Genomic DNA, 26867 nt, shown 5'->3' with positions numbered 1-26867 from the left:
ACCACAGTTCCTCCTAACAGACTTAGTCCATACCCTTCATAAAAAATTTTATTAAAATTTTGGTAAAGTATGAATGCATATGGACAAAATTTATAGAAATATATTTGTAATGTGAGAGCATGTTTCAAAATAACAGCATAAAAGTGTAAAAGCCAATGGTCATTTTGTCTACATAATCTTATTTTCACTGCAAGTTATTCCCCTTCTCTATATTGTCTTCATTTTTTTCTTCTAATTAACCAGGTTTTCAAGATAATACCATGTTGAGGTGTAAAGTGAGTGGAAAATGTACCTATTGATAAACACTAATTATTGACTAACTATATACCAGTGTCTCAGAAAATCAGTGGAGTAAATAAAAGAGAGGTTGAAATATTACATTGTTTTTTGCGTAGTCATTGTGTATTTAAAGATCTTTTTAAAGTCTACAGGCTACTAAAGTTTACAATAAGTAAAATATTTGTACAGAGTATTTCATTTATAGAAATATTTAAATTTCTCATAGTAATTATAAATAAAAATAGTTTCATAGTTAATAAAACATTTGATGATATATTAAATGTTAACTATTGATAAAAATCCTTTTAAAATGAAAGTTCACAGGTACAAACTAATCAGATATATATGGACAAACTCTATAAACATTTTCCTTAACATGAAGAATTAAAACAAATAATATTTCTATTTTTAATTGTTATGGAAATAATATCTTAGACAATTAGATAATGTTAGAAAAGAGGCATTACATTATAAAAGAATATCATTACATGCAGTTAATCACAAAATTATAAAATCAACTAAAGCTATATAAAAGTACAAGGGATTAAGAATTCAAAAAGTAAATGTTATTTTCTGAAGTTATATGAAAATCAAAAGATTTCATATAAAAACACATAAAAGAAAAAAATGATGAAATATTCTTCCATAAAATAAAGTATTTGTGATTAAACTGAACAAGATCTGTATGTTTTTCTATGCAGAGAACTCAAGCTTCTACAAAGAACTTCAAAAGAAACCTTGGACAGTCCTTGAGAGAATGTCAAAGTTGTAAAGATTTTCATTTCCTTTCAATTGCTGTGGTCTTTTCAAAACAGTGTCAATATATTACCACCTCACAAACTTAGCCTAAATATAAGAAAATAAAACAGCAAGAATTGGGAAACTTTAGAACACACATTGGTGGGTATGTGGTACAGTTGGTTAAGTCATCATTTTTTATTCCACACCTTATACTGAAGTGTCTATGATCATGCCCCACACCACTCCTCATCCAGCTTCCTGCTTCTGGGCCTGGGAGGCTATAGCTGATGGCCCCACTGCTTGAATTCCTACCACCCACATGGGAGACCTTAGGCTTTCCTAGGGCCTGGGTTGGGCCTGACTGCACCTTGGCTGTTGCAGCTATTTGGGGAGTGGATGGAAGATTGATCTCTGTCAATCCCTCTCTCTCAGTTACTCTGCCTTTCAAATAAATAAATGAATAAATCTTAAAACAAATATACATATTCACATGGAAATTATGATGAGTAGGAACTGTGTATGACGAATATTTAGAAGTAGTGTAAAGTAACAATAGTTAAAACATTTTATATTAAAAAATCAATAAACATAGCAACAGTGAAATGGCACAGACACATAAGAAATTTGCTCAATTACATGTATTGTTTTGATATATAAATGTGCCAATTAAAGAGTAGGAAAAAAATCAATTCAAAACTAATGATAGAGGGTCACTAATTAGTCTTCTAGAAAAAATAAAATGAAGGTGAATCCTTACACCATACTAAATTCTAGATGGATCAAAATAGCAATGATGAAAAAAAACCTAGGAAAATATTCTAGGTTGAAATTGTCATTGCAAAAGTCTAGAAACTGTGAAAGAACAACTGATAAATTCATAACCACATAAATATTTCCATTCCATAGGACAATAAAATTAATATACAAAATCAGTAGAAAGTTATCTTGTTATATTTGACAAAAAGGTACATTTCCTTAAAATAGAAAGGATTTCTTAAAACCAATAAGAAATATCAACAATTAAACATAAGTACAATATCCATAATGAAATAGTAATTGTTTACAAACTCAAAATTTTCAACATCTGTTTCAAAGTGGAAAAGTAAATGAAAAGAACTTGACATTATTTCATCTTAGATCAAGATCAAAAAGTTGGATAAGATAGAAAGAAAGAAGTTTCACAAAAGTGTAAGTAAATCTCAAAGGTTTAGGAGGCTGCAAATTGGGATAACCTTACGCCCACAGGCTATAAAATGGTGGGTTGGGGGTAATCATTTGGTCTGGCTGTGTTAAGGCAACTGCAGGCAGGACTTGAAATTCAATAAATCTATATCCAGCTAACTTTTAAGTTGATAATTGTAAATGCCCCACAAATAATGATATAAATATCTAAATGGCCCTTGGCATAAAAACAGGTTCCCTACCTGCTATGAGACAGAGGTTAAGAAGTGCAGCAAATAAAAAAAAAAAAAGCTTTAACTTTTCACTGTAGAAATTCTAATCTTCCAAAATTTTGTCATTAATATTTTTGCAGAAAAAATCAAGGAAATGGCCAGAAAGGAAATGTACTGCTACTTTGTATATATTCAAGAAAGACTGGGTAACAATTTAAAACATCATTGGGAATCTGATGACATCAATTGCAGTGCATCCATAGGATGAAATTACATGCATGAGTGAAAAAAGAATGAAGCAATCTGCACAAGTTAATAAAAAAACCGTCTCAAAAATATGTCAAGTTAAAAAGGCATAGATGTGATTACATGCAGGGTTTATAATGTGTTAAAAGAGATTTTTCCATTGATCAACATCTATGACTATCTTTCCATACATATAAAAATATAAATGCATTCATCTTTTAGTATCTGAGGGGACTGGTTCCAAGACATTCCTCCTTCCCCAACCCCCTGTAAATGCCAAGATTGACAGAATAGCAAATTTCCTATATAAAATAAAATATCATTTGCATATAACTTATGTACATTCTCCTGTATAAATTACTTCTAGATTACTTATAATACCTAAAATGTAAATGCATTGTCAATAGCTGTCATACTGTATGGCTTAGGGAATAATGGCAAGAAAGATAATTCTGTGCATGTACAGTACAGGACCCATTTATTTCCCTGAATACATTTGATCAGGGCTTAATTGCATTCAGAGATGCAGAACTCATGAATTAGCAGGGCCGAGTGTACATGGACAGGCTTGTCTGTACATGAACTCTTTCTGGAGGACTACACAAGAAATAGCTTAGAGTGATTGCCTCTGGGGAGAATCAGTGTAGTGTTGGAAACAAACACAGCATAGGAGAAAGATTGAATTTTCATTAAATAATATTGGGCTGCTTTATTTTGCTTGTACTATGTATCTTCATAACTTTCCAAAGGACAGCGAATTATTTTTAAAAATGATGAGGATGAAATGCACAAACATATGCCATGAAGTATGATAGATACAGCAGAGCTATCATAAATATTGCATGTTGAGGTTACCCTGTGGCTTCCACTTTCCTAAGACCATTAGAAAATAAATACAAGAAAGATTTAGCACTGGCCTCCAGTCACCAAGAAACTCATAATATAGTTAAAAGGAAAGATCAATATTCAACATATAATTGTAGTCTAAAATATGACATCCTATACTTAAGCATTAAATTGTATGCAGTCATCTACAAGTATAATAGAATGAAAGGAGAGCTTAAGAATAATGTAATAATTTCCATTTTTAGTTTGGTTAATAAAGATGCAAATTCCCTTTTTTTCCCCAGACATCACTAATCCATCATGACATTCATAATCTTGAATGACCTTGAAATTTTTTTCAATAAGTGCTTCCATAAATCACTATCAATCTTTTAGAGTCAGGATAGCAGTAAAGTTATTTGCTGTCCCTGACTTACATACTGTCTGAGAAAGCTAAAGAAAAATCACATTCAGATGATTCTAAAATTTTATCACAGATTATATCACCAGAAATATGAATAAATATGAATACAGTGATTAGATAAAATTTACAAGTTTAAATAGGTTCCTTCTACTGACTTTTGCAGGACATTTTGAAGCTCAATTGCTTCTCCATTTCTTGTTTGTTTGGTTTTAATGCTTACCAAATGTAGATAAGGTGACCCAGGTATGATAAGTTTAATTAAATTTCTAACCCCTGAATAAAACCCAAAAGCAAAGGACATCAGTAAATAAGTTTAAATAATGATGATATTTATTTTGATTTATAACAGGACAAATCCTTACCTAGCGAGTCATTGGACATAAAAGCTTTAATGAACAAACATTATAGATTTCTCATATAAGATTTCCTTCTCCACATACAAGAAACTAGAAAGGTCAGATTATTATTGAAACAGGTAGATGTTACTAATATTAAAATATATTATAAAATTATAAATATTCAATGTTAAAATCTAGAGTTTTTAAATTATACTTTAAAAAATGTGTGCAAATTCAAATAATCAAAAAATCACTTTGTGTTTATTAATTCTTCCTTAGAACAAGCTGAAAATAATTTTAGATGATTGACATCTACACAATATATTCTAATTTAATTAAACTAATGTTCTTAACTTAATAGCTATGTGTGTATCACTCCATTATAATAATTGTAGTTTTGCACTTTGAGCAAAAATAAAGGTCAAGTAACAACAACAAAACCCCAAAACAAAGATAAAAGCAGCTTGCTGATATAATGACACCTAGTACAATCACACACACACACAAACACACAAATATATTCAGGATAGTCTAGCTCTTTGACTTAGGTTGTTTTGAAATATATAATTTAGGTTAAACATTACTAAAAAGTCAATAGCTATAGGAGTCCTTAGAAAATATGTTAGTTTCCCCAAATAAAGTTGATATGATCTCTTCTGGAGATCTATTTTCTTTGTTAAGCCATTTTTCACTACTTTAAAAACATGTACCTTTTTGTGTTCTGCTTAATTTGCTGTTATCTTAATCAAAGACAACACATGCTGGAAGAGCATAATTTCTGTTCTGGGATATGTCTGGCAGTTAATATTAAAATTATGAGCATGAAGAGAAGTGAATCTTTGAGATAATCCAAATGAATTTTTAAATAACATATTTATGATGACTTTTTAAATATGGCCCTTGAACTGCAATCTTTTTTAAAAAAATTTTACACCACTAATCTTTAGTATCACATACCTATTTATGTTCTATAATGATGTTTGGCTTTGATTTAATTCAGTAAATATTTACGAGCATACATATTGTGTTTGCTTAGCTACAAAGAGTGTAGAAAAACGGGAAAGACAAACACCTACACTTGTGAAGCAATAGGTCTGGTAGTGACAGACATTCTAATATTGAACATATTAAAAAGAAAAAGAAAAGGATAGGGCAGACATTTAGCCTTGCAGTTAAGATGCCAGTTAGTATGCCCTTGTCCCACATCAGAGTGGAAGAATTCAATTCCTGTCTTTGGTTTCTGACTCCCTTTTGCTACTAACTAGACCTGGGAGACAGTGGTTATAGCTCAATTATCCCTGACATCCCCACAGAAAATCTGGATAGAGTTCCTGGTTTGTGATTCGTGGTTTTGGCCAGTTCCACATTTTGTGGGAATTTGCAGAGTGAACCAACAGATGAGCACCGTTTTCTTTCTCTCTGCCTCTCAAATATTTTTAAATTAAAAAAAAGGAAAAAAGTCACATAACCATTACAGAGTGCTATGGAATGTCAATGCAGTGGAAAACATGTATGGTCAGGAAGATGAGAGCAAACTTTCTTTGGAAAAAGGTTTTGAAAGATGGTACGATGAACACGTTATTTGGCACAGAGGTGAAGAGGCCACTTGAAACACCTGCACCTTCATCAGTGCCTGGGTCTGAGTCTTGGCTCCACTTCCAATTCCAGCTTCCTGCTAATGCACACTTTGGGTGGCAGCAGGTGATAATTCCAGTACGTGGGGCCCTGCCACAATGTGGGAGATGAGGTTTGAGTTCCCAGCAACTGGCTTTGGCATGGCTCAGCCCCAGTTGATATGGAAGCTGGTGAGAGAAACAGGAAATGGGATCTTCCCCACCCCCTCTCTCTCCCTCTCACTCCTTCTCTATCAAGTAAATAAAAATTAAATTAGACCAAATTGTTTTTTAAAAGAATGCTAAAGCATTTTTCATGTTGACATAAGGAAAAATTCATTCCATTTAAGCTGTTGCTTTGTGTATGCACTTAACTTTCAAATATATGTCTTCTGCAAGAAAAAACTAGTAAAATAGAAAAAATGAACAAAATAAAAATATAATGGCAAGTTGCATTCTGCTGTTGTTCAATGGGAATATGTCAGGGCATCTGATGAGAGGAGGTGAGTTGGTTTCTCCTGAAATTGACCTCTGTTCCTTTTCTGAGTGAATCCATTATAAAATTCTTTTGTGCATAAGTATTTTTTATTTTATACAAAACAGCATTTTATGAATAATATAGTTAAAGGTACAAATTATCATCAGAACTATAAACATAGAACCATACATATTGAGTTTATGGATGATTTTTGCAGTATTTTTGAAAATACGCAGTTTAAATCTTATTTGCTGAATCTAACTCACACATAATCTGCAACTTCTATCAATGGTATAAAAAAGCAATAATGAAACAGTGTGGAGCCACATTTCATGAAATGTTAATTGCTAATTTAAGTAGTGTTTCTTAATCTTATAGACAATGAAAATTCAGAAAAATTTGACAGATTGAATGATGATGAAAACATATGTGCTCGTGTCACAGCTTGACAAGTTTAAGGAAACAGTGCTGCTTAAAATGGATTGAAGCTAATAATTGTCACAGAAAAAGCATAGTCTGCCACACAAAGTTCTGTGCAAGAAATAATGCAAGTTTAACATTAGGCTATGATATGTGGACAAGAAGACTAGAATGGTTGATATTGGAACGTTATAGAGGCACCATCAGTGGAACATGTACATGTAAAATGATTAGAAGTTAGGAATGACTAAATATGCTTTAAATCTGCGTGGTTAGGAGGTAAAGATGCTTCTAAGCAGAAGAGAAATGAGGAAGACGTTTGACTTCAGACACAGGTGAAGTGTTCAGCAAAAAGCTGGTTTGAAGTATGTGGTTAATTTCATTGATAAAATTTTTGGAGCTATTTACCCAGAGGAGATAGAGAAATCTTTGTGGACAGAAAAAACTGCTATGGAAACCTTGCAAAAAAGACAAATTACAAAACAAATTGTGAGAAAAAGCTGTGCAATGACTGGTGTGTATACTACATTTAACAAATATTTTAAAATAAAATATAAGGGATATACAGAGAAAAAAGGGCAGAGGGAAGAGAAGTAAAAATAGAAGTGCAAATGCTCAGTGAGTAAAGAGGACAAACCTGCATGAGAATCTGTAAGAAGAGAAGGTTTCCAGCAGATACTGCACAGCAAGGTCAACTGCTACAGTGAAAGTAGTCAAAAGGTAGGATTAACAGTTGAAAGCATTATTCATTAAGCTTGCACTGTGTCTAGGCACTTTTTACAATTCTATTAACTACTATTTTTATCCTCTCTGTTTTACAAATTAAGAAATAAAATCAGAGAGGTTTGGTAATTTATCTGGACTGATGCACCTATTGAGTGATGGAGCAGCATTCAAAACAAAGGCAGGTACACACTGAGAAATTATTCCTATTGACCATTGAAACAGCCATTTCCATCCATGGTAGGAATCAGATGTACATTACAAGGGATGAAGGTATCTGCTCCATTGGAATCTAGGTATACTATGCATGGTGATTTAAAGAAGAGGTTATAAAAATCAAGGAGAACTTTTTGACGTTACTGAACTAGATATATTTCCAGAGAAGATGAAAAATCAGTATGGAGAAAGAAATTAAAGATCAAGAAAGAAAAGTGATTAAGGTCCCCCAGGGATTAGGTCATAGTATTACCAATAAAGAGGCCTAATGGGCAAGAAGGAGGATAGGATTGAAGGGAGTGAGGAAGAATAAGCATTCAGCAACAAATTTAGAATTCTATTGGCAGGCAGAGGGAGTGATTAAAGAGAAATACACAAGGCTCATGAGAACAAATATATATTTTATCAACTTTATGGCACATAGACAATAGAAAGTTAACCACATCATTTCACCAGAACTAAACTGAAGTATCCTATTGAATTGGTTTAAGAAAAAAAGAAAAAAGTGCTGTTTAGAAATCCTTCTTGTACAACTCTTCATATAATTCTAACATGGTGGGATTTTGGGAGTTCCAACTACTCAGATTGATTTTTATCAATGATTGAATCCATCACCTCACTTTGCATTTACCAACACAACAATAAAGAGGAAACAAAACAATCCAAAAATAGACAAGAATAATACTTGGCCACTCATAGAAGCCCACAGTAGATTTCCATTACATGGCAGGTCATAATGCAGTATGATGCCACTGTCAAAGTTAAATCCTCATGTGTGCTGGTTAGTTTCCAAACAATCTTTTACTGAAGAACACTTCATATTTAACTCTTAACCTTACATTGAGACCTGACTTGAAAATGTGTAGTCTATTCTAGTGGAGTGTAGAGTGAAGGGTATACGGGTCAACATCAATCCATCACAATCCTTGGAAAGACAGTCCATCAAAAGAGGAGACTAAGTGTATGGCACTACTCATTCTTTTTCTTTATCTGCCCTTTCCCCTTCCTGAGGACAAAAATGTGAAAACCATTTCTTGTGAAGCCTTCCAGAAATATTCTTGATTATTTAAAAGAAAATACTACATTTTCTTTCCACTTAAACAAATATTACATACTATTCTTGCTATTGTTTTCCTTCAGTTTTCACTTAGGGAACTGACCATGTCAGTGCATAACAGTTTCCAATTTTAAAAATTATGGAAGGTATTCTACTCAATGAATATATTATAATATTTGCATACAATGCCCTATTTTACCATTTGGGTTGTTTGCAGCATTCAAATATTTTTAAAAATTTAATAGCAAATGGCATATGAAAAGTTGTTCAATATCATATGCCATTAGGGAAGCAGAATATTAGAATGGTAAAATCTAAACCAGTGACAATACCCAAGGCAAGCAAAGACATAAAATCACAGGGAATTTCATTTATTAAAGTTAGAAATGCAACATAATATGGCCACTTTGGTAGGAAGCTTGACTGTTTTACAAAATTAAACATACCATCCTATTGAGAAAATGCATTCCCTGACATTTAGTATAATGAATTTAAAACAAATATCCAAAGAAAAGCCAATACATGGTTGTTGATAATGGCTATGTTCATAATTGACAGTACTTAGAAATGACCAAGATGTCCTTCAATAGGTCAATGGTTAAAAAAATGTGCTGTGCAACCAGACAATGGAATATCATCCAAAGCTACAGGAAATGAGTTAACAATCCATGAAAAGAAATGACAATAACTTAAATACATCTTATTAAATGAAAGAAGTCAAAACAAAAAGGCTACAAACTATATGATTCCAAGCCTATGACATTCTGGAAAAGGAACACCTAGGAAGACAAAAACAATCAATTGCCCAGAGTTAGAAGGGAGGTAAAGATGAAGAGAGCACAGATGATTTTTCAGGGCAGTGAAATTTTCAAGATGCACACTTGTCATTGAGTATTTGTCAAAACTCAAAGGACATAAAACACCAAGAATAAATTCTATGTAAAATATATGCTTGGGGTGGCAATTTTGTGTCAATGTGAAGTGGATGTACCATTCTAGCACAGGGAAGCCATGTATATGGTGGTTGCCATAACTCATTTCTCAACCTTTTCCTATTCAATTTCTCTCTCTTACACACACACACACATTCAGGCATGGGAAAATCAAATAAAAATTTATATTTAAAAAAATTAAAATCAAAATTCATGGAAAACAGAAGTAAAAGTTATTTATTTATTTCAATTAAAAAGTTTTGTATTCATGTATATGAGGGGTCTTCAAAAAGTTCATAAAAATGAATTAGAGAAAATGATGCACAGATTTCAAAAATATTTAATAAAATAAATTTTTCATTCCATTTTCCCCAAACTTTTTGAAGCAAACATGCACAACACAGAGACATATCCATGAAGAATAAATAAACATATAGCCTTGCTCATTTTGGTACATTCTTTTCTTTGAGGATCTCAACATACTTGTTTTAAAATACCTTTTAGACTAATATCTTATTTTCAGTTACTCAAGAGTAATTCATTTTGTAATGGTTGATTGGTTGATTCAGATGACTGATTCTCTTGGAGATAGTTTGCACTTTCATCTTGGATCAGAGCTTTCATTTTTTTCTCTCTGATTTGATGTTTTAACTCACCACTATAAATAGGTGTTGCTACTTACCCCATTCTTTCTAGCACTCTCAGTTCAGAAATATATTTGCTTTTGTGGGCTTCTATCCCAAAACATTAGGTTTTTGTCAGAATCAATCTGTAATCAAGACAGCAGCTGAGGGGGCCTTATTGCCATGCCTGCATCAAGACTAATGCCCCCTCCCCATCCATTTAGACCCAGGACTTCATTTACAGAGTAACTACAGGCAGCAACCAATAACAATGCATTCTACATATTCGCATTATCCTTTCAAAAGCAAGTCGATTTCCATTATACTTCCTGCTTTCCAGCAGGGAGCCTGCCTCCAATCCCCAGCTTTGGGTTGGACAGCTTCATTTCCCATTAAACCTAATATCAGGGCACCTGTTCACATCTGCTAGTTTGCATACTTAACCCAATCAGATGTTCAGCTTCAACCCAATTCAACATTTGATATTCTGCTTTATTTTTGTTCCTCAGAGATCTATTATCTCCTTTCTTTTCACTTGTTATGCTATAATCACATCTATGTGTTTTTAGCAGCAGAGAGAGGGGTTGAAAGTATGAATTTAAAGTATCAATTTCATATTAACTCTGACCTTATTTCTTCTTATGACCTTAAAGCAGTTTTTGTGCCGCCTATGCCATAATCACTAAGTAGTTCTCCTATTGATAGGCAACATTGCTTTCTAACATTTTTGCTATTTAGACAAAATGCTGTATTAAACATTTTTGTGCATATATGTTTATACATCCTTATTCTTTACATGAATTTCTGGAAATAGAAAGGCAGAGTGAAAGTTACATTCCTATAAATGGCTTAGAGAATTTTTAGTTGTTCTATTTATTTTATCAATATCAAGAGAACAGGTTTCACGTAGTACATGGATAAGAATATAATGATACTTTTCTCTCTCCATCCCTCTTCCTTTAAAGTAAATTTAAAATGATATTGTAAAAATACAAAAAGAAAAAAAAGATATATTGGGCCTATTTTTCCCTTTATCTTGCCATCCTTTTGTGATACTTGGACAGGGAGGGAGTAGAGAGAAGTTGAGCCACCTAGGGGTTGTGCCTGTTAACTCTAGATTAACTCAAAATATGAGTTAGGTTTCTCCTGCCTTTAAAAATTAACAGATTCCCTGCCTAGACCTGGTTTCCACTAGTTTAGAGGGCCAAGGATGACCTAGATCAATCTACAGCTCATTATATGCTCATTGTAATACATTGGCATGCTAAAAGACTCACCTAATGGCTGTCTAGACAGGAAACAGGATCACATAATGAGTAAAAAGGAGTAATTGTTAGATTCTGGGATATCTCCACCTACTTTCCAGAAAACTATGAATATTCCTCCCTTTATTGGTGTGTACCTTCCAGTCCATTGAACAACCCATATCATGATAAAACAGTTCAGAGAAAGGACCACTCCCCTACAAGTAGGCTCCACATTTTCTGTGGAGTGTGTATTTTTATTTTCTCAACAAAATGTTTGCTGCTCACTATTCGCTATTCTCTGACTGACTTATGAATTCTTTCTTGATGTGAAATCCAGGCCATGGGACCTGGGCAGGCCTAATGAGGAGACCACTGTCTGGTGGCATCATGCTTGGTAAGCCAGCTAGGAGCAGTCAGCTGGTAGAGCCAATTCCAAATCAAAAAGAGGCACGAAACCTCATTCAGTTCCTTATTCAAGTGAGCCCATCGCTCTGCTAATCATTACTATCTTTTCTTTTTATCTTAACTTCAATTCCAAATGTCTTACTTTGGGCATCAGATGCTGGTTGAAGGTACCACTGTGGGATGCCAGAGATGGGGAAAAACACCATAGAGGTACTCCATGATGGATGCCTGCATAGTCTAGGATCAATGACTTTCTCAGTGCCATAATTTTGTCCTCATCTCAAAAAATTCAACACAGCAACATAAACATTCCAGGTAAGAAATGGGCAAAGGACCTGAAAAATCTTTTTAAAGAGAGGAAATTCAAATGTCCAACAGCCAGTTGAGAAAATGCTCAGGATCACTAGCCATCAGGGAAATGCAAATCAAATCCACAATGAGGTTTCATCTCATCACTGTTAAAATGGCTCTCATACAGAAATCAATAAACAACAAATGCTGGAGAGGATGTGGGGAAAAAGGTACCTTAATCCACTGTTGGTGGGAATGTAAGCTGGTAAAGCCACTATGGAAGACAGCACCGAGACACCCCAGAAAACTGAATATAGATTTAACATATGACCCAGCCATCCCACTCCTGAGAATTTACCCAAACCAAAAGAAATCTGCATCTGAAAGTTATCTTTGTATCCCCATGTTCAATGAAGCATAATTCATAATGGCTAAGATATGGAATCAACCCAAATGTCCATCAACTGTTGACTGGATAAAGAAATTATGGTATATGTACACTATGGAGTACTCCTCAGCTGTAAAAAAAATTAAATCCTATCTTTTGCAACAAGATGTACACAATTGAAAATCATTATTCTTAGTGAAATAAGCCAGTCCTAAAAAAGATAGATATCATATGTTTTCCCTGATCCAAGATCACTATTAGAGTACCTGAAATGTAAAGTTTAAGAGTGAAAAGGACATTTGGAGATTAAATGATTGTTTATAGCCTTTGTCTTTTCTGTTTTGAAACAGTGTTTTTTTTTTTTTTTTCCTCTTCACACTACTTGTTGAACTCTTTTATTTAGTGTAGGATTAACTATACAACCATTAAGTAAACTGAAAGTGGATCTTTGTAAAAATTAAGAGTGGGACTGTGAGAGAGAGGGAGAAGAGGGGTTGGAGCTTGGGTGGGAGGGAGGGTAGAAGTATCACTATGTTCCTAAATCTGTATATATACAATATATGACTTGTATAACTTAAGTAAAATTTTAAAAAAATAGGAAAAAAAATGTCAATGCCAACATTGCCTACTGCCTACTGCCGATATCCTGACAAACTCTAATAAAGTCTGAAATTCCTTCTGTTTAAGAAAAGAAAGAAAAAGGAAAAAATAAACCTCATCCCTTCTTTAAGAGAGGTTCCCAATGGGGAATGGGCTAGAATTAGAGCCCACATGCCTTTCTCTGTATCTGACTTGTACTTTTGCAAGGAAAAGTTTAGGCTATTTCCAAGGACCCAGAAAATTCACAAAGAAATTTACTAAACGATTATTTACTAAAGGACTTTTAGTCTAACTCGGCAAGTCCTAGAAGTCCTATCATCTACTAGTTGCACACTGGAGGAAAAGCAAAAGATAGTTGGGGCTGCCCAAGCTTATGCAGATGAAATAGTAGAAAAGTAGAATAGCTTCCAGGCCATGGAGTATTTCAGATGGGACTTATGGCCATGCCCACAACATATCCTGATTGGAACTATTAGAGGGGATCTCCTAATCTGAAAAATAAGAATTACCACATAACCTGATTCTTAGAGGGAATGAAAACATGTATAGTCAAACCAATGAACTGTGATAATGTTAGAGACGTAACTAAGGGCACAAATGGAAACTAGCCTTTTTCCATGGGTGACCGGTTGAAACCTTTAGAAAATATAATCACAAAGACCCTGAGTCTCAGGCTGGACAAGTACTGTTAGGCACTCACTTCATTAGCCAGTCCATGCCTAATGGGTTTCCTACTACCTTAAAATCAACTGGTAGGGCTTGTGCAGTGGCACAGCAGGTTAAAGCCCTGGCCTGAAGTGCCGGCATCCCATTTGGGTGCTGGTTCTAGTCCCGGCTGCTCCTCTTCCGATCCAGCTCTCTGATATGGCCTAGGAAAGCAGTAAAAGATGGGAGACCCAGAAGAAGCTCCTGGCTCCTGGCTTTGGATTGGCACAGCTCTGGCCATTGTGGCCATCTGGGGAGTGAACCAGCAGATGGAAAACCTCTCTCTCTGTCTCTACCTCTCTCCGTAACTCTGCCTTCCAAATAAATAAAAATAAATCTTTAAAAAAATCAACTGGTAGACATAGATTTTAATCTTTGAAAACAGAGACAAGGCTGAAGAGGAAATTAGGGGTCATAGGAAGAGGCACAAGGCCAGACTTCTTACAGTAGCCATAGCTTCCTTGCCACCTCAGGGATACCCAGACCGTGTTAAGTTCAAAAGGACAGGATCTAGTGACTCAGATCAAAGCTACTGTCATCTGATTCCAAATTTTACCATTGTTAGGTTAATGGAAAAAGGACTCGCCTCACCTGAGGGAAAGATGGAAGCACCCTGGGCCTTGATGGCAAGACCACTGATGATGAGATTTCCAGGGTCCCCATGGGAACCCAGAGCAGCCTGCACCATGATAGCCAAGACTGCTGAAGATTAATGGGGACTAAGACTCTCACTGGTTCACATGGAGCATTTCCCACCTCTTCTAAGAAGCCTCAGGTGACCCTTGATGTGGCAGGTGAATGGGAGCTGCTTACTCTGCTCTGCTTGACCATCCTGGACCCTCTACTTTCCACTTCTGCACTATTCTCTAGCAGATGGGAAGCCGTGGCCTAAATATTTGACTCACGCAATGCTGTTGAAGGCTTGACATTCTCTCACAGTTTCCTACAGATGCCAGAATGCCAAATACCTGTCTAGAGGAAAGATTCATTGAGCAAGCCAGCTTGCATAATCCAGATAAGTGGAATTATAGAAACTAGCCGTCTTGTTCTGACTCATATAGATGAGAAAAAGGAAGGGTCAGCTATTCCAAGATAGACTCTCTCACAGGTCTGTAACCTAGTCTGGGACACTGAGAAACTCACAAGGCCAAAGAATACCGAGCCTTTCCAAATAAGACTCAAATAGTCCTTCTCACAGCCTTATAAAAGACAGTATACAATTTGAACAAATCCAAAGTGAGACTACAACCCATTGTCTCAAACTTCCTCAAGTATGAGTTTATAATGTCTTGCCAATGCTCTTGTAACTCACCCATTCTTCTTGTAAGACAAAAACAAAACAAACAAAACACACAAAAATAAGGATGATAAAAGATACTGTGATCCTTATAGACCTGATGGATCCTAAACCTTATAGCATCCTCACCTAGAAACCTGAGACTGTGAAATGCTTCATAGTTGTAGATATAATGGATGCCTTCTTCTGTGTACCACGACATCTGGAATCTCAATATACATTTGCCTTCAAAAGCACTGATTCTGACATACATCTCATCCAATATAGTTGGACAGTACAACTTCAAGGATTGTAAGATGGTCCTCATTTGTTTGGAAATGCCTTGGCTACAGAATTACAAAAGTTACATTTAAAGTAAGAAAACCTCTTCACAATATGTAGATGACCTCTTTATCTGTAGCACTACTCAAGAGGACTCCAGTAAAAAAAGCCATAAAGTTTTAAGTGTCCTGGGAGAATGGAAATGTAGAATTTCCCCTTCTGAAGCACAAATCTCATCCCTAGAGGTAGAGTATCTGATACATGCAATTGCTCTGGGAAAATGGGCCTTAACAGGATTCCACTGACTGGATCTCTGGATTGGGTTTATAGCAGAATTTTTATATGAGATCCTTAAAGGACAAAGCTGTAGCACCTAGAATGGGCTAAGAAATACCAGAGAGCATTCTAGGAACTTAACGAAAAACTAGAAACTTCGCCTGCCTTAGGACTCCCCTACTTGGTAAAGCCATTCACGCTGTACATGGTAGAAAAGAAGGGAAAAACACTAACTCCTTATTCAAAAGGAGGGCCAGGGGCCAGTGTTGTGACACAGCAAGATTAAGCCACCACTTGCAATACTGACATCCTACTTGGTAGTGTCAGAGCAAGTCTTGGCTGCTCTGCTTACAAAGTTTCTTGGGAAGGCCCCTGCCAACCCTGTGGGAGACCAGATTGGAGTTCCTGGCTCCTGGCTCCAGCCTGACCCAACCTGGCATTTGTAGCCATTTGGGGAGTGAACCAGTGAATGGATCATTCTCTCTCTCTCTCCTTCTCCCTCCCTTCTTCCCTCCCTCCCTCCTCTATCCACCTCCTTGGTCTGCCTATCCTTCTCTTTCTCTTTCACTATGTCTTTAAAATTAATACATAAAATAAATCATTACAAAAATGGGCCTGATGCCTTGACCAGTGGGTTCCTTTTTTTTTTTTTTTTTTTTTTTTTGACAGGCAGAGTGGACAGTGAGAGAGAGAGACAGAGAGGAAGGTCTTCCTTTGCCGTTGGTTCACCCTCCAATGGCCGCCGCGGCCAGCACACTGCGGCTGGCGCACCGCGCTGATCCGATGGCAGGAGCCAGGAGCCAGGTGCTTTTCCTGGTTTCCCATGGGGTGCAGGGCCCAAGCACCTGGGCCATCCTCCACTGCACTCCCTGGCCACGGCAGAGAGCTGGCCTGGAAGAGGGGCAACCGGGACAGAATCCGGCGCCCCAACCGGGACTAGAACCCGGTGTGCCGGCGCCGCTAGGCGGAGGATTAGCCTAGTGAGCCGCGGCGCCGGCCGGGTTCCTTGTTTTAACAACTGGTACCTGTGCCAGCAGGATGGCTAGGACACCTAACGATTATAGCAGCTGCAACCATCATGACTGAAGAGGTTCTCAAGATAATTCTAGATCAACTTCTTGAAATACTTATCTCTCATCAAGTACAGGGTGTCACTGAGGTCATCAAGGGTTAATGGATGTTGACACTTAAGATATCAGGCTTGTTGGACTTCCCTGAAGTAATCCTCCAAACCTGCCTTATAATCCAGCCACCCTTCTGCTTGAGGCAAATGATAGAGAATTAATACTCTCTTCTATAGAAACTGTGTAACTGATAAACTCTAGAACACCAGTTGTAAAGAATGAGTGGTCACTTAATCCTGATGTCAAATGATTCACTAATAGAAGCAGTTACAGGTAGGAAGGAACTAGAAGGTCAGGAAATACAGTAATTAGTCTCTAAGAGGTTATGATGGTAAAAGTCTTGTCACCCAGTACCTCTGCCAAAAAGGCTGAACTTACTGCCCTTATTCCTACCCTAAATCATGGAAATGATTGAGACTAAATGTATATGCAGGCTCTAAATATGTTGTCCCAATCCTACATATTCAGACAACTATCTGGAAGGAAAGAAATTGACTTAGTCGGCTAGTCCCCCAGGTAAATCTCATGCGTAGATACTAAAATTACTATAAGAAGTGCTGATATCCCAGGAAAGTGTGGTAATTCATTGTTGGGGGCACCAAGAGGGAGATATTTAGATCATTAAAAGAAATAACCTGTTGGACAGAGCTACCAAGGTAGCACCCTCACAGCCATAAGGACTTATACTGCCTTGATCCTCACCTCCAGGAAATTTAGCTATAAGTCCCTGATACTTCTCAGAAGAGGAGACATGGGCAAATGAAAACAGACTTCAAAAGCATGCTAGCAGATGGTTAAAATAGGATAATAGGAGCTTTATTCCTCAGATAGAACAATGGGAAATCTTTAAGTATAGCTATTTGCTATTCTCCAAGTCACTCCTGAATGCTTTCTTGGAGCAAAGTAAAGGTTCTTGGAACAAGGAAACATTTGCTGTCTTGTGCCAATACCAAACTAATATGTTCCCAATATGAAGAAGAATAGCATTTCTAAGTTTCTTTCCTGTATGAGGTGGATTTGAAATTTCTTCCCCTGATTCCCAAACTATAATTTAATTGCTACTTGTTAGTGTGGGGTAAGAGAGGCAGAATTTAGTTCTTTGTCAAAATCAAGTCCTTTCAGTTTAGCAGTTGTTGAACAGGGTACAGTTCAAGTCACAGCTGTTCCACTTCCAATCTAGCACCCTACTCAAGCACCTGAGAAAGCAGTGTAAGGTGACCCAAGTGCTTGGGCCCTGTATCCATGTGAGAGACCTGGAAGAAGCTCCTGTCTCCTGGCTTTTGGCCACCGCAGCTCCGGCTGTTGTAGACATTTGGGTAGAGAACCAGCAGAAGGAAGAACTCTCTCTCTCTCTCTCTGCCTTTCAAATAAATAAATAGATTTCTCAAAAACAAAAAGAAGTTGTTGAATAATAATGATTATATTAAACAATAATGTAGTTCACATTCTCATCTTTATAGCATTAAAAACAATAATGTAGTTCAAATTCTCATCTTTATAGCATTAAAAATGTATACATTAAAAATGTATTCAAGTGTGAATATATTTGAAAATGAATAGATAGAAATTTATATATAAAAGAAAAAATAAATATTCCAACTGCCAAATGTAAATTGGTTACTCTGCAAATTTTAAATATTCAAGTTAGAATTTGAAAAAATCTTAAAAAATAAACAGGAACTGTGAATTGAACATCTTGGGTGGTTTAAAGATCCTTTAGCTTATAAAACAGAATTTAATTAAAAAAAGTGAAAAAACGACAAAAGGATTAAAGATGTTTTCTAGTTTAATCCAGTGCTTATCTTTGTGGAACATTTTAATTCCTGTAATATTAAAAATGACTATCAGAAATATGAATACATAATTGTATATAACGACTCTTCCAGTTTGGTACCTTGTGGATTACTATATCTAAACCATAGATTAAATCAGAAGAAAATTGATGGTTAAATTATTATTATTATTAAATATTTTCTCTCTTATTTTTACTAATTTTAAAGGCAGAGATACAAATATCTTCCTTTGTACTTCCCCAAATACCTTCAATAGCCAGGGCTGGGCCAGGCCAATGCTGGGAGCCTGGAATTAAATCCATGGCCTCTAAAATTACTTGGGCTACTACCTTGCTGCTTTCTAGGGTACATATTTGCAGAGGCTGGAATTTTAACATGCTCAAACCAGGCACTCCAGTATGGGATGTGGGCATTCCAAGAGGCATCTTAACCACTGTGCCTAATGCCTGATATGATTATTAGATTACTACCTTTCATATCTCCCCTATAAAGTATAATAGCAATTTAATCAAAATTGTATTTTTTACATTAAGTTTTGGTTTCCACAAAGACTATTTGACATAAACATCTGATATTTTAGTAATGACTTATTAAGTAGATAATCCAAATCCCAAATCAACATACATCAAAGTGTTTTCAGAATTCAATTCTTCAAAGATAGCCAGCCACCATCATTGTACTCATACTACAGATTTATTTTTGAATTTATCCATATTTGGAGGAAACTCTCATACAAATTCATTGCAATATATCAACAAACATTATCCTGTAATATAAAACATAAGTTCTTGAAGTTTTCTATTAACTTTACTTAATCCTGTTATTTATTATTTATGCTTCTTCTGCATATTTTCTATCTACAGAGAGTTAAAATCAGTCCCTCTTGACATACAGCTTTTGGAAGTTAGAGCACTATGGAGCTCTTTTTGATTTCTTTTTCCATAAAGAAATTATAGATTTTATGCTTCACATCTAAATTTGCTAACTTTTAACAGTTTATACAATTAGTTTAAATTCAAACCTGTGTTTCAAGTCTGTTTATATTTTGTTTTAACGTAGGTTTGCCAGTTTTGTATTCATATAAATGTTAAAGTCTGTTAGTTGCTACATTTCAATATTAACCCAGTAAGGCAAAACCAGAATTCATATGGGAGTCATTTGAGTGAAAATATTCATTATATACACTTTGAATTATGTTAACCTGAGCCTAATAATTGGCTATTTGACATTATAATTAGGCTATTAAATAAAAACTTGTTTATGCAGTAAATAATTTATTCATTAAAAATTATGCATCATTAATTTTAAATTTGTACAATACAATGCAAATGCACTTATACTTGCAAATATGTATATAAATATAAGACAAATGTAATTTTTAAACTTAAAATAATATTTTTTCTAGTCAGTGACTCCAAAATTAATATTCTTCGTGTAACAGTAGAAGAGAGTCATGTAATTTAAATAATACTGTTGGAATGAAATAACAATTTTGTAAAAAGAACTCTCTTGCTTGAAGTTGGTCTCAGAAGTACTTATTTATACCTAGGCTAGCTTACATTTATGTCTTTATTTCTTATTTTAAATTTTAACTGTAATCAAGAGGCATACTTGAGAAGCAAAATATCTCCTTATACTTTTTTTTTTTTTTTTTAACAGGCAGAGTGGACAGTGAGAGAGAGAGAGAGAGAAACGTCTTCCTTTTGCCGTTGGTTCACCCTCCAATGGCCGCGCACATCGCGCCTATCCGAAGGCAGGAGCCAGGTGCTTCTCCTGGTCTCCCATAGGGTGCAGGGCCCAAGCACTTGGGCCATCCTCCACTGTACGCCTGGGCCACAGCAGAGAGCTGGCCTGGAAGAGGGGCAACCAGGACAGAATCCGGCGCCCCGACCGGGACTAGAACCCCGTGTGCCAGCGCCGCAAGGCGGAGGATTAGCCTAGTAAGCCATGGCGCCGGCCCTCCTTATACTTTTAAATACACTTTAGCCCTGTGGTTTCCACAGTGGCAGGTTACTCACTGATGGAACAATGACATAAGCCTCAGGCATTCTTCCTCATTGCCCAAAATAGATAAACACTGGGATGTATTCTCTGTCCTTGAAACTCAGTTGGGTCTCACACCCTATTGCCATGATACCCCACCCCTTACAGTCACCTGAAAGACCAGTTGCTCTGAACACCTGGGAGACCAGTTCCAGGAATTCCCCTCTGCCTGCTCCCCCTACCCCTCCCCCAGCCTCAGCCCTCCTAAAATATAAAAAGGCCCACGTGTTCCATTATGTGCACGTGGGCAGTTGGTCATCCACCTCTAGGGATTTATTTTCTCTGAATAAACATGGTCTGGCTGTAAATTTGTACACTGCCTCCTCTTTATTATGTGCCTCTTTGCCTACATTTTGGTGCCCCATGTGAGGAGGCACCAATCTGCAGCTCTTTTCCTAACACTAGTTTTAAGTTCATATCATTTGGTATTAATACTAGATGGAGAACAAAGAAACCACTACAATTCATGATTTACTACTGTCTTAAAAAGAATTTCACATACCAGGGGATTCCAATTCAATCCCATCGAGGTGGCATGTACCAATGCCATCTCACTGTTCCAGGTGATCAGTTTCAGTTCACAGTTGGTCATGGTGAAGGGACTGGGAGTCAAAGGGAGCACATAGACAAGTCTAGTACCTGCTAACGCTAACTGATGGAGTAAATAAAGGGGAGAGTGATCCAACATGGGAAGTGAGATACTCAGCAGACTCATAGAATGGCAGACGTCCTAAATAGCACTCTGGCCTCAGAATCAGCCCTAAAGGCATTCGGAGCTGGCTGAAAAGCTCATGAGAGTATTTCAGGCATGGAAAGCCAAGACACTCTGGCAAAAGATCTCTGCGAGTGAGATCCCAGTGGAAAGAACAGGTCATCAAAGAAGGAGGTACCTTTCTCTGAAGGGAGGAGAGAACCTCCACTTTGACTATGACCTTGTCTAAACAAGATAAGAGTCGGAGAACTCAGAGGGCTTCCATAGCCTTGGAAACTCATGACTGGAGCATAGGGAGATTACTGATGCCATAGACAGGAGTGTCAATTGGTAAAGTCAACAACAGGAGTCACTGTGCACTTACTCCTCATGTAGGATCTCTATCCTTAATGTGCTGTACATTGAGATTTAATGCTATAACGAGTACTCAAACAATATATTTCACTTTGTGTTTCTATGGGGGTGCAAACTGTTGAAATCCTTACTTAATGCATACTAAACTGATCCTCTGTAAAAAAAAAAAAAAAGAAATTATCAATTCCCAACTTGACTCTCACTGGGATTAAACATGACAATAGGTCTGATCTGATTTCATCATCATTTAAAAAAAATCATCTATTATTTTTCACTTTATGTTTCTGTGTGGGAGCAAACTGTTGAAATCCATACTTAATGTATACTAAGCTGATCTTCTGTATATTAAGATAATCGAAAATGAATCTTGATGTGAATGGAAGGGGAGAGGGAGTGGGAAAGGGGAGGGTTGTTGGTGGGAGGGACGGTATGGGGGGGGAAGCCATTGTAATCCATAAGTCGTACTTTGGAAAATTATATGCATTAAATAAAAGTTAAAAAAAAAAAAGAATTTCACATTAAAGAGAAACTTGAAATGATTCAAGTATATATCCTGAAATCTATAGAAAAAAATTTCCAATAAGTTATTTGGATGATGATACCAACTAATTTACAAAGTATACCACAACAGTTAATTTGATCTATTTTTTTTTCTAAGCTGCAACTCATCATCTGATATATAAAGGGAAATAAGTTTGCTGATCATGCCAGATCAAACCCAATATACCCAGGAAAATATAATATATGTGAGAAAACAAAATGGAAAAGTTAAAATAATAAGTCTTCTTACGACTCATTTGGCTAATCCTCCACCTGCAGCGCCAGCACCCTGGGTTCTAGTCCCATCCAGGGCGCTGGATTCTGTCCCGGTTGCTCCTCTTCCAGTCCAGCTCTCTGCTGTGGCCCGGGAGTGCAGTGGAGGATGGTCCAAGTGCTTGGGCCCTGCAACCGCATGGGAGACCAGGAGAAGCACCTGGCTCCTGGCTTCGGATCTGCACGGTGCGCCAGCTGTAGCGGCCATTTGGGGGAGGGAGTGAACCAACAGAAGGAAGACCTTTCTCTCTCTGTCTCTCTCTCTCACTGTCTAACTCTGCCTGTCAAAAAAATTAAACTTTAAAAAATAAATAAATAAAATAAAATAATAAGTCTTTTTAAAAAAGTACCCGGAGTGACTTTCAAACAGAAGACTTGAATAACAGACAGTACTTCTTCAGAACTGAATCAAACAACAGCCACTGAAATCTTGGAAACCAACTGAAGAAAATGGATATAATTCTCATTTAAGTTTTAGAGTAGAATTATCTACAGAAAGAGAAATGCTGTCTATCGGTTCAGCACTCATCTCTTCCTCGACTCTGAAAACCCAGAGTTTCAGCCAAGGTTGCTTCAAATCCCAATTCTCCACGCTGATTCTGGAACTTGAGCAGGCTAACATTTCCTTTTATCTCATGTGTTCATGCAGAGACTGCTCATAGCACTGTGCTAGCTCCATAAGACTTTTTAACAAACTTAGCGATTGTTATTCCCTATAGAATGCAAACAAAATACCAGAAAAATAAAAATAAAGATACAATACTTTTTACAAAGGTTGGGAAGAGTCTGAACGGATTGTTCACCCAGGAAGCCGAACCTGAAGCTGAAGCAGATATTCGACTTACCTGTGCTGCGACAGGAGAACTTGGTTTTGTGATCACACAGTCGGATGGTGCCATTGCAGCCTTTCTCGTCACTACCATCTTCGCAGTCCTTTTCCCCATCACAGCGCCACAGGTCCGGAATGCAGTTTCCGTCAGGGTGGCACTGAAATTCATTTCCATTGCATCCGGCAGGAGAATGAATCTCTTAATTTGAAATGAGGGAGAGAGAGAGGAAGAGGGCAAGACAGGAGAAGTTATAATTCTATTTGGTAACTTTTTCATGTTGTTTACCTTCTGCAGGTATTATTAACACGATAGATTACAAATTGTTTAACATGCATAATACTGTCTGATATTTTCAAATTTATTTCAAAAGCATCAATGCTTGCAGAAAATAAAATTTCTCACCTTCCATAGAACTTCTGATAGTGTTACAATGATAGAAAAGAGCAAATGAGGCTTTGTGGGGATAGCCTGTTGTGGTTTCAATTTGAACCTTAAGAACATCTTTTAAAGGCTTTTCTTGGGGCCAGGGCTATGGTGTAGTAGCTAAAGCCACCTCCTGCACTGCTGGCATCCCATAAAGCTGCTGGTTGGAGTCCCAGCTGCTCCACTCCTGATCCAGCTCTCTGCTATGGCAGAGAAAGCAGTAGAAGATGGGCCAAGTCCTTGGGCCCCAGCACGCATATGGGAGACGTGGAAGAAGCTCCTGGCTTTAGATTGGTGCAGCTCAAGCCGTTGCAGTCAATTGGGGAGTGAACCAGTGGATGGAAGACCTCTCTCTCTCTCTCTCTCTCTCTGCCTCTCATTCTCTATCTGTGTAATGCTGACTTTCATATAAATAAATAATTTTTTTTAAAAAAGGACTTTTCTCTAATGCACATAAATAAAGATTTAAACTCTATTGGTTTCTTTCTTTCTTTCTTTCTTTCTTTCTTTCTTTTTTTTTTTTGAAAGGCAGAGTTATAAAGAGGCAGAGGCAGAGAGAGAGGTATCGTCCATCTGCTGGTTCACTCCCCAAATGGCCACAATGGCCAGAGATGTGCTGATCTGAAGCCAGGAGCTTATTCCAGGTTTCCCTCATGGGTGCAGGGGCCCCAAAATTTGGGTCATCTTTCACTGTTTTTTCAGGCCGTAGCAGAGAGCTGGATCAGAAGTGGAGCAGCCAGGACTCAAACTGGTGCCCATACAGAATGCTGGCACTGCAAGTGGCAGCTTTACCCACTATGCCATAGTACCAGCCCCTAATTCTGTTCTTAATGGTAAAATTTTGGTTGACATTTCTTTAGGTAATTTCTTCTAAATTACTAAAAGATAAATAACCAAAAATTAATTAGGTACTTTATGACTAAAAAAAATTGAAGAATATCTAACATTTTTAGACAAAAAAACCCAAGTAATAAATATAATTCTGCAGAATATTGCAATTCCAGAATCAAAACATACACTTATATATAAGAATATAATGATGCACTATGCATTCCAATTCAATTTATCCATAAATAATTCATATGAAGCCCAGATAACACTGTTGTCCAAAGCCTGGAGACTAAAATTATAGGATAAATTCTTCAGGGAAGCATAAGAAAGAAAATATAAATGTGTGGACACACACATTTTACATGTAGCAAATAATATGTCTTCAATCAATAGTTTATTAAAATGCATAATAATATCTAACAGATTGAGATAACATATTAACTAATATATCAAAACTGCTATAAATATTTAGTCTAAATGTCTTTTTCTAGACAAAGTTTCAATATAAGAAAGGTGTTGTGTCTCTTCCATGGGTATATTTAACAGTTAATCTGTAGTTTACCTATAATGACAATTAATCTATATAGTTATAATACATTTGAAGGAGGCCCATGTGACTTTCTCATTATTTAATATGCTGCATTGGTAGAGAGCTACGGTAGCTAATAAAGATTAGATTCACTTAATGTCAAAACTAGTTATAACAATAATATTATCAAAGCATTTAATCAATCTTTAGAGACTTCTGTTTGTTCATCTGGAAAGTGGAGAGACTACAGGATTGCTGTGATGATTACATTAGAAGATATCCACAAATGATTGTTTTTGACAAAGTTTTGTTGCTGCTATTTTTGCAATACAAATAGTTTACTTCTTAATTTTTTAATTAAAGATATGCAGTAACTCTAATCTGCAAGGTTGCAAAGTATAAAGACATAAAAAATGGATTTGACACCAATTTTGCAAAATAGTAATGCTATAATTATAAATAACCAAGAATAAGTGTCCTTACTGATACCAGAGTAAAGACATTCTGTTGGTATAGAGAATAGTAATTCCAAATCACAGAAATGTATAGAACTAAACTTCCAAAGTAAACACTGCTAAGAGCATATGTAATAGTACCCTCAGTTTACAGAGCATTGTTTGCTTTGAAGCTCCATTCGAAAACCAACATAGTCACTTTGGATATATTATTGTCATGATTAAACCAAATACTTGGCAGGGAGATATGCAATTAATAAAGGTGGTAGAGGTTGTACAAAAGCAGGAAATACATGGAATGCGGTACTACAATTTCCCCCCCATATTTACTTTAGCATCTGCAAAGCATCCTCTATAGAAGTATGGCTTAACTACTGTAGTTGTAAAGAGTGAATGTCGTCCTGGTCTCATAAAGAAGATATTGTGAAGTCGTTCAATATAGGCTGTAACTTGAATATACTACATAATTTCAGTATTTAGGAAGAACAAAGGAGGAAAATCAACAAACCTCAAGAACCAAAAAGCTTTGAAGGAAGTTCTCTAAAGAGGCCAACTTCTTCTTTTTTTTTTTTAACTTTTATTTAGTAGATATAAATTTCCAAAGTACAGTTTATGGATTACAATGGCTTTTCCCCCCCATAACTTCCCTCCCACCTGCAACCCTCCCATCTCCTGCTCCCTCTCCCATTCCATTCACATCAAGATTCACTTTCAATTATCTTTATATACAGAAGATCAATTTAGTACATATTAAGTAAAGATTTCATCAGTTTGCCCCCACACAGAACACAAAGTGCCAAATACTGTTTGAGCACTAGTCATATCATTAATTCACATTGAACTACACATTAAGGACAGAGATCCTACATGAGGAGTAGGTGCACAGTGACTCCTGTTGTTGACTTAACAAATTGACACTCTTGTTTAAGGCGTCAGCAATCTCCCCAGGCTCTAGTCATGAGTTGCCAAGGCTGTGGAAGTCCCCTGAGCTCGCCATCTTTGATCTTATTTTGACAAGGCCATAGTCAAAGTCAAAGTGGAAGTTCTATCCTCCCTTCAGAGAAAGGTACCTCCTTCTTTGATGGCCCGTTCTTTCCACTGGAATCTCATTTCATCTCTTTCATTTAGGTGTGTGGGTTTTTTTTTTTTTTTTTTTTTTTTTTTGCCAGAGTGTCTTGGCT

General features: G+C 36.4%; 1 protein-coding gene across 4 annotated transcripts in view; it reads right to left on the bottom strand.

Moving 5' to 3' along the window:
- The window catches only part of LRP1B (LDL receptor related protein 1B), a 2138546-nt gene that overhangs the window by 811640 nt on the left and 1300039 nt on the right, over window positions 1-26867 (bottom strand). For all 4 annotated transcript variants that reach the window (XM_051849573.3, XM_070071546.2, XM_002712121.6 and 1 more), the window contains exon 21: window positions 23464-23646. In XM_051849573.3, the coding sequence (XP_051705533.3) occupies window positions 23464-23646 (183 nt within the window). The remainder of the gene's footprint in view (window positions 1-23463; window positions 23647-26867) is intronic.

The sequence above is a fragment of the Oryctolagus cuniculus genome, chromosome 3 (assembly GCF_051225735.1).
Source record: "Oryctolagus cuniculus isolate XC-2025 breed Fujian yellow rabbit chromosome 3, ASM5122573v1, whole genome shotgun sequence".
NCBI classification, from domain to species: domain Eukaryota; kingdom Metazoa; phylum Chordata; class Mammalia; order Lagomorpha; family Leporidae; genus Oryctolagus; species Oryctolagus cuniculus.
This window is presented reverse-complemented; position numbering and strand designations above follow the sequence as displayed.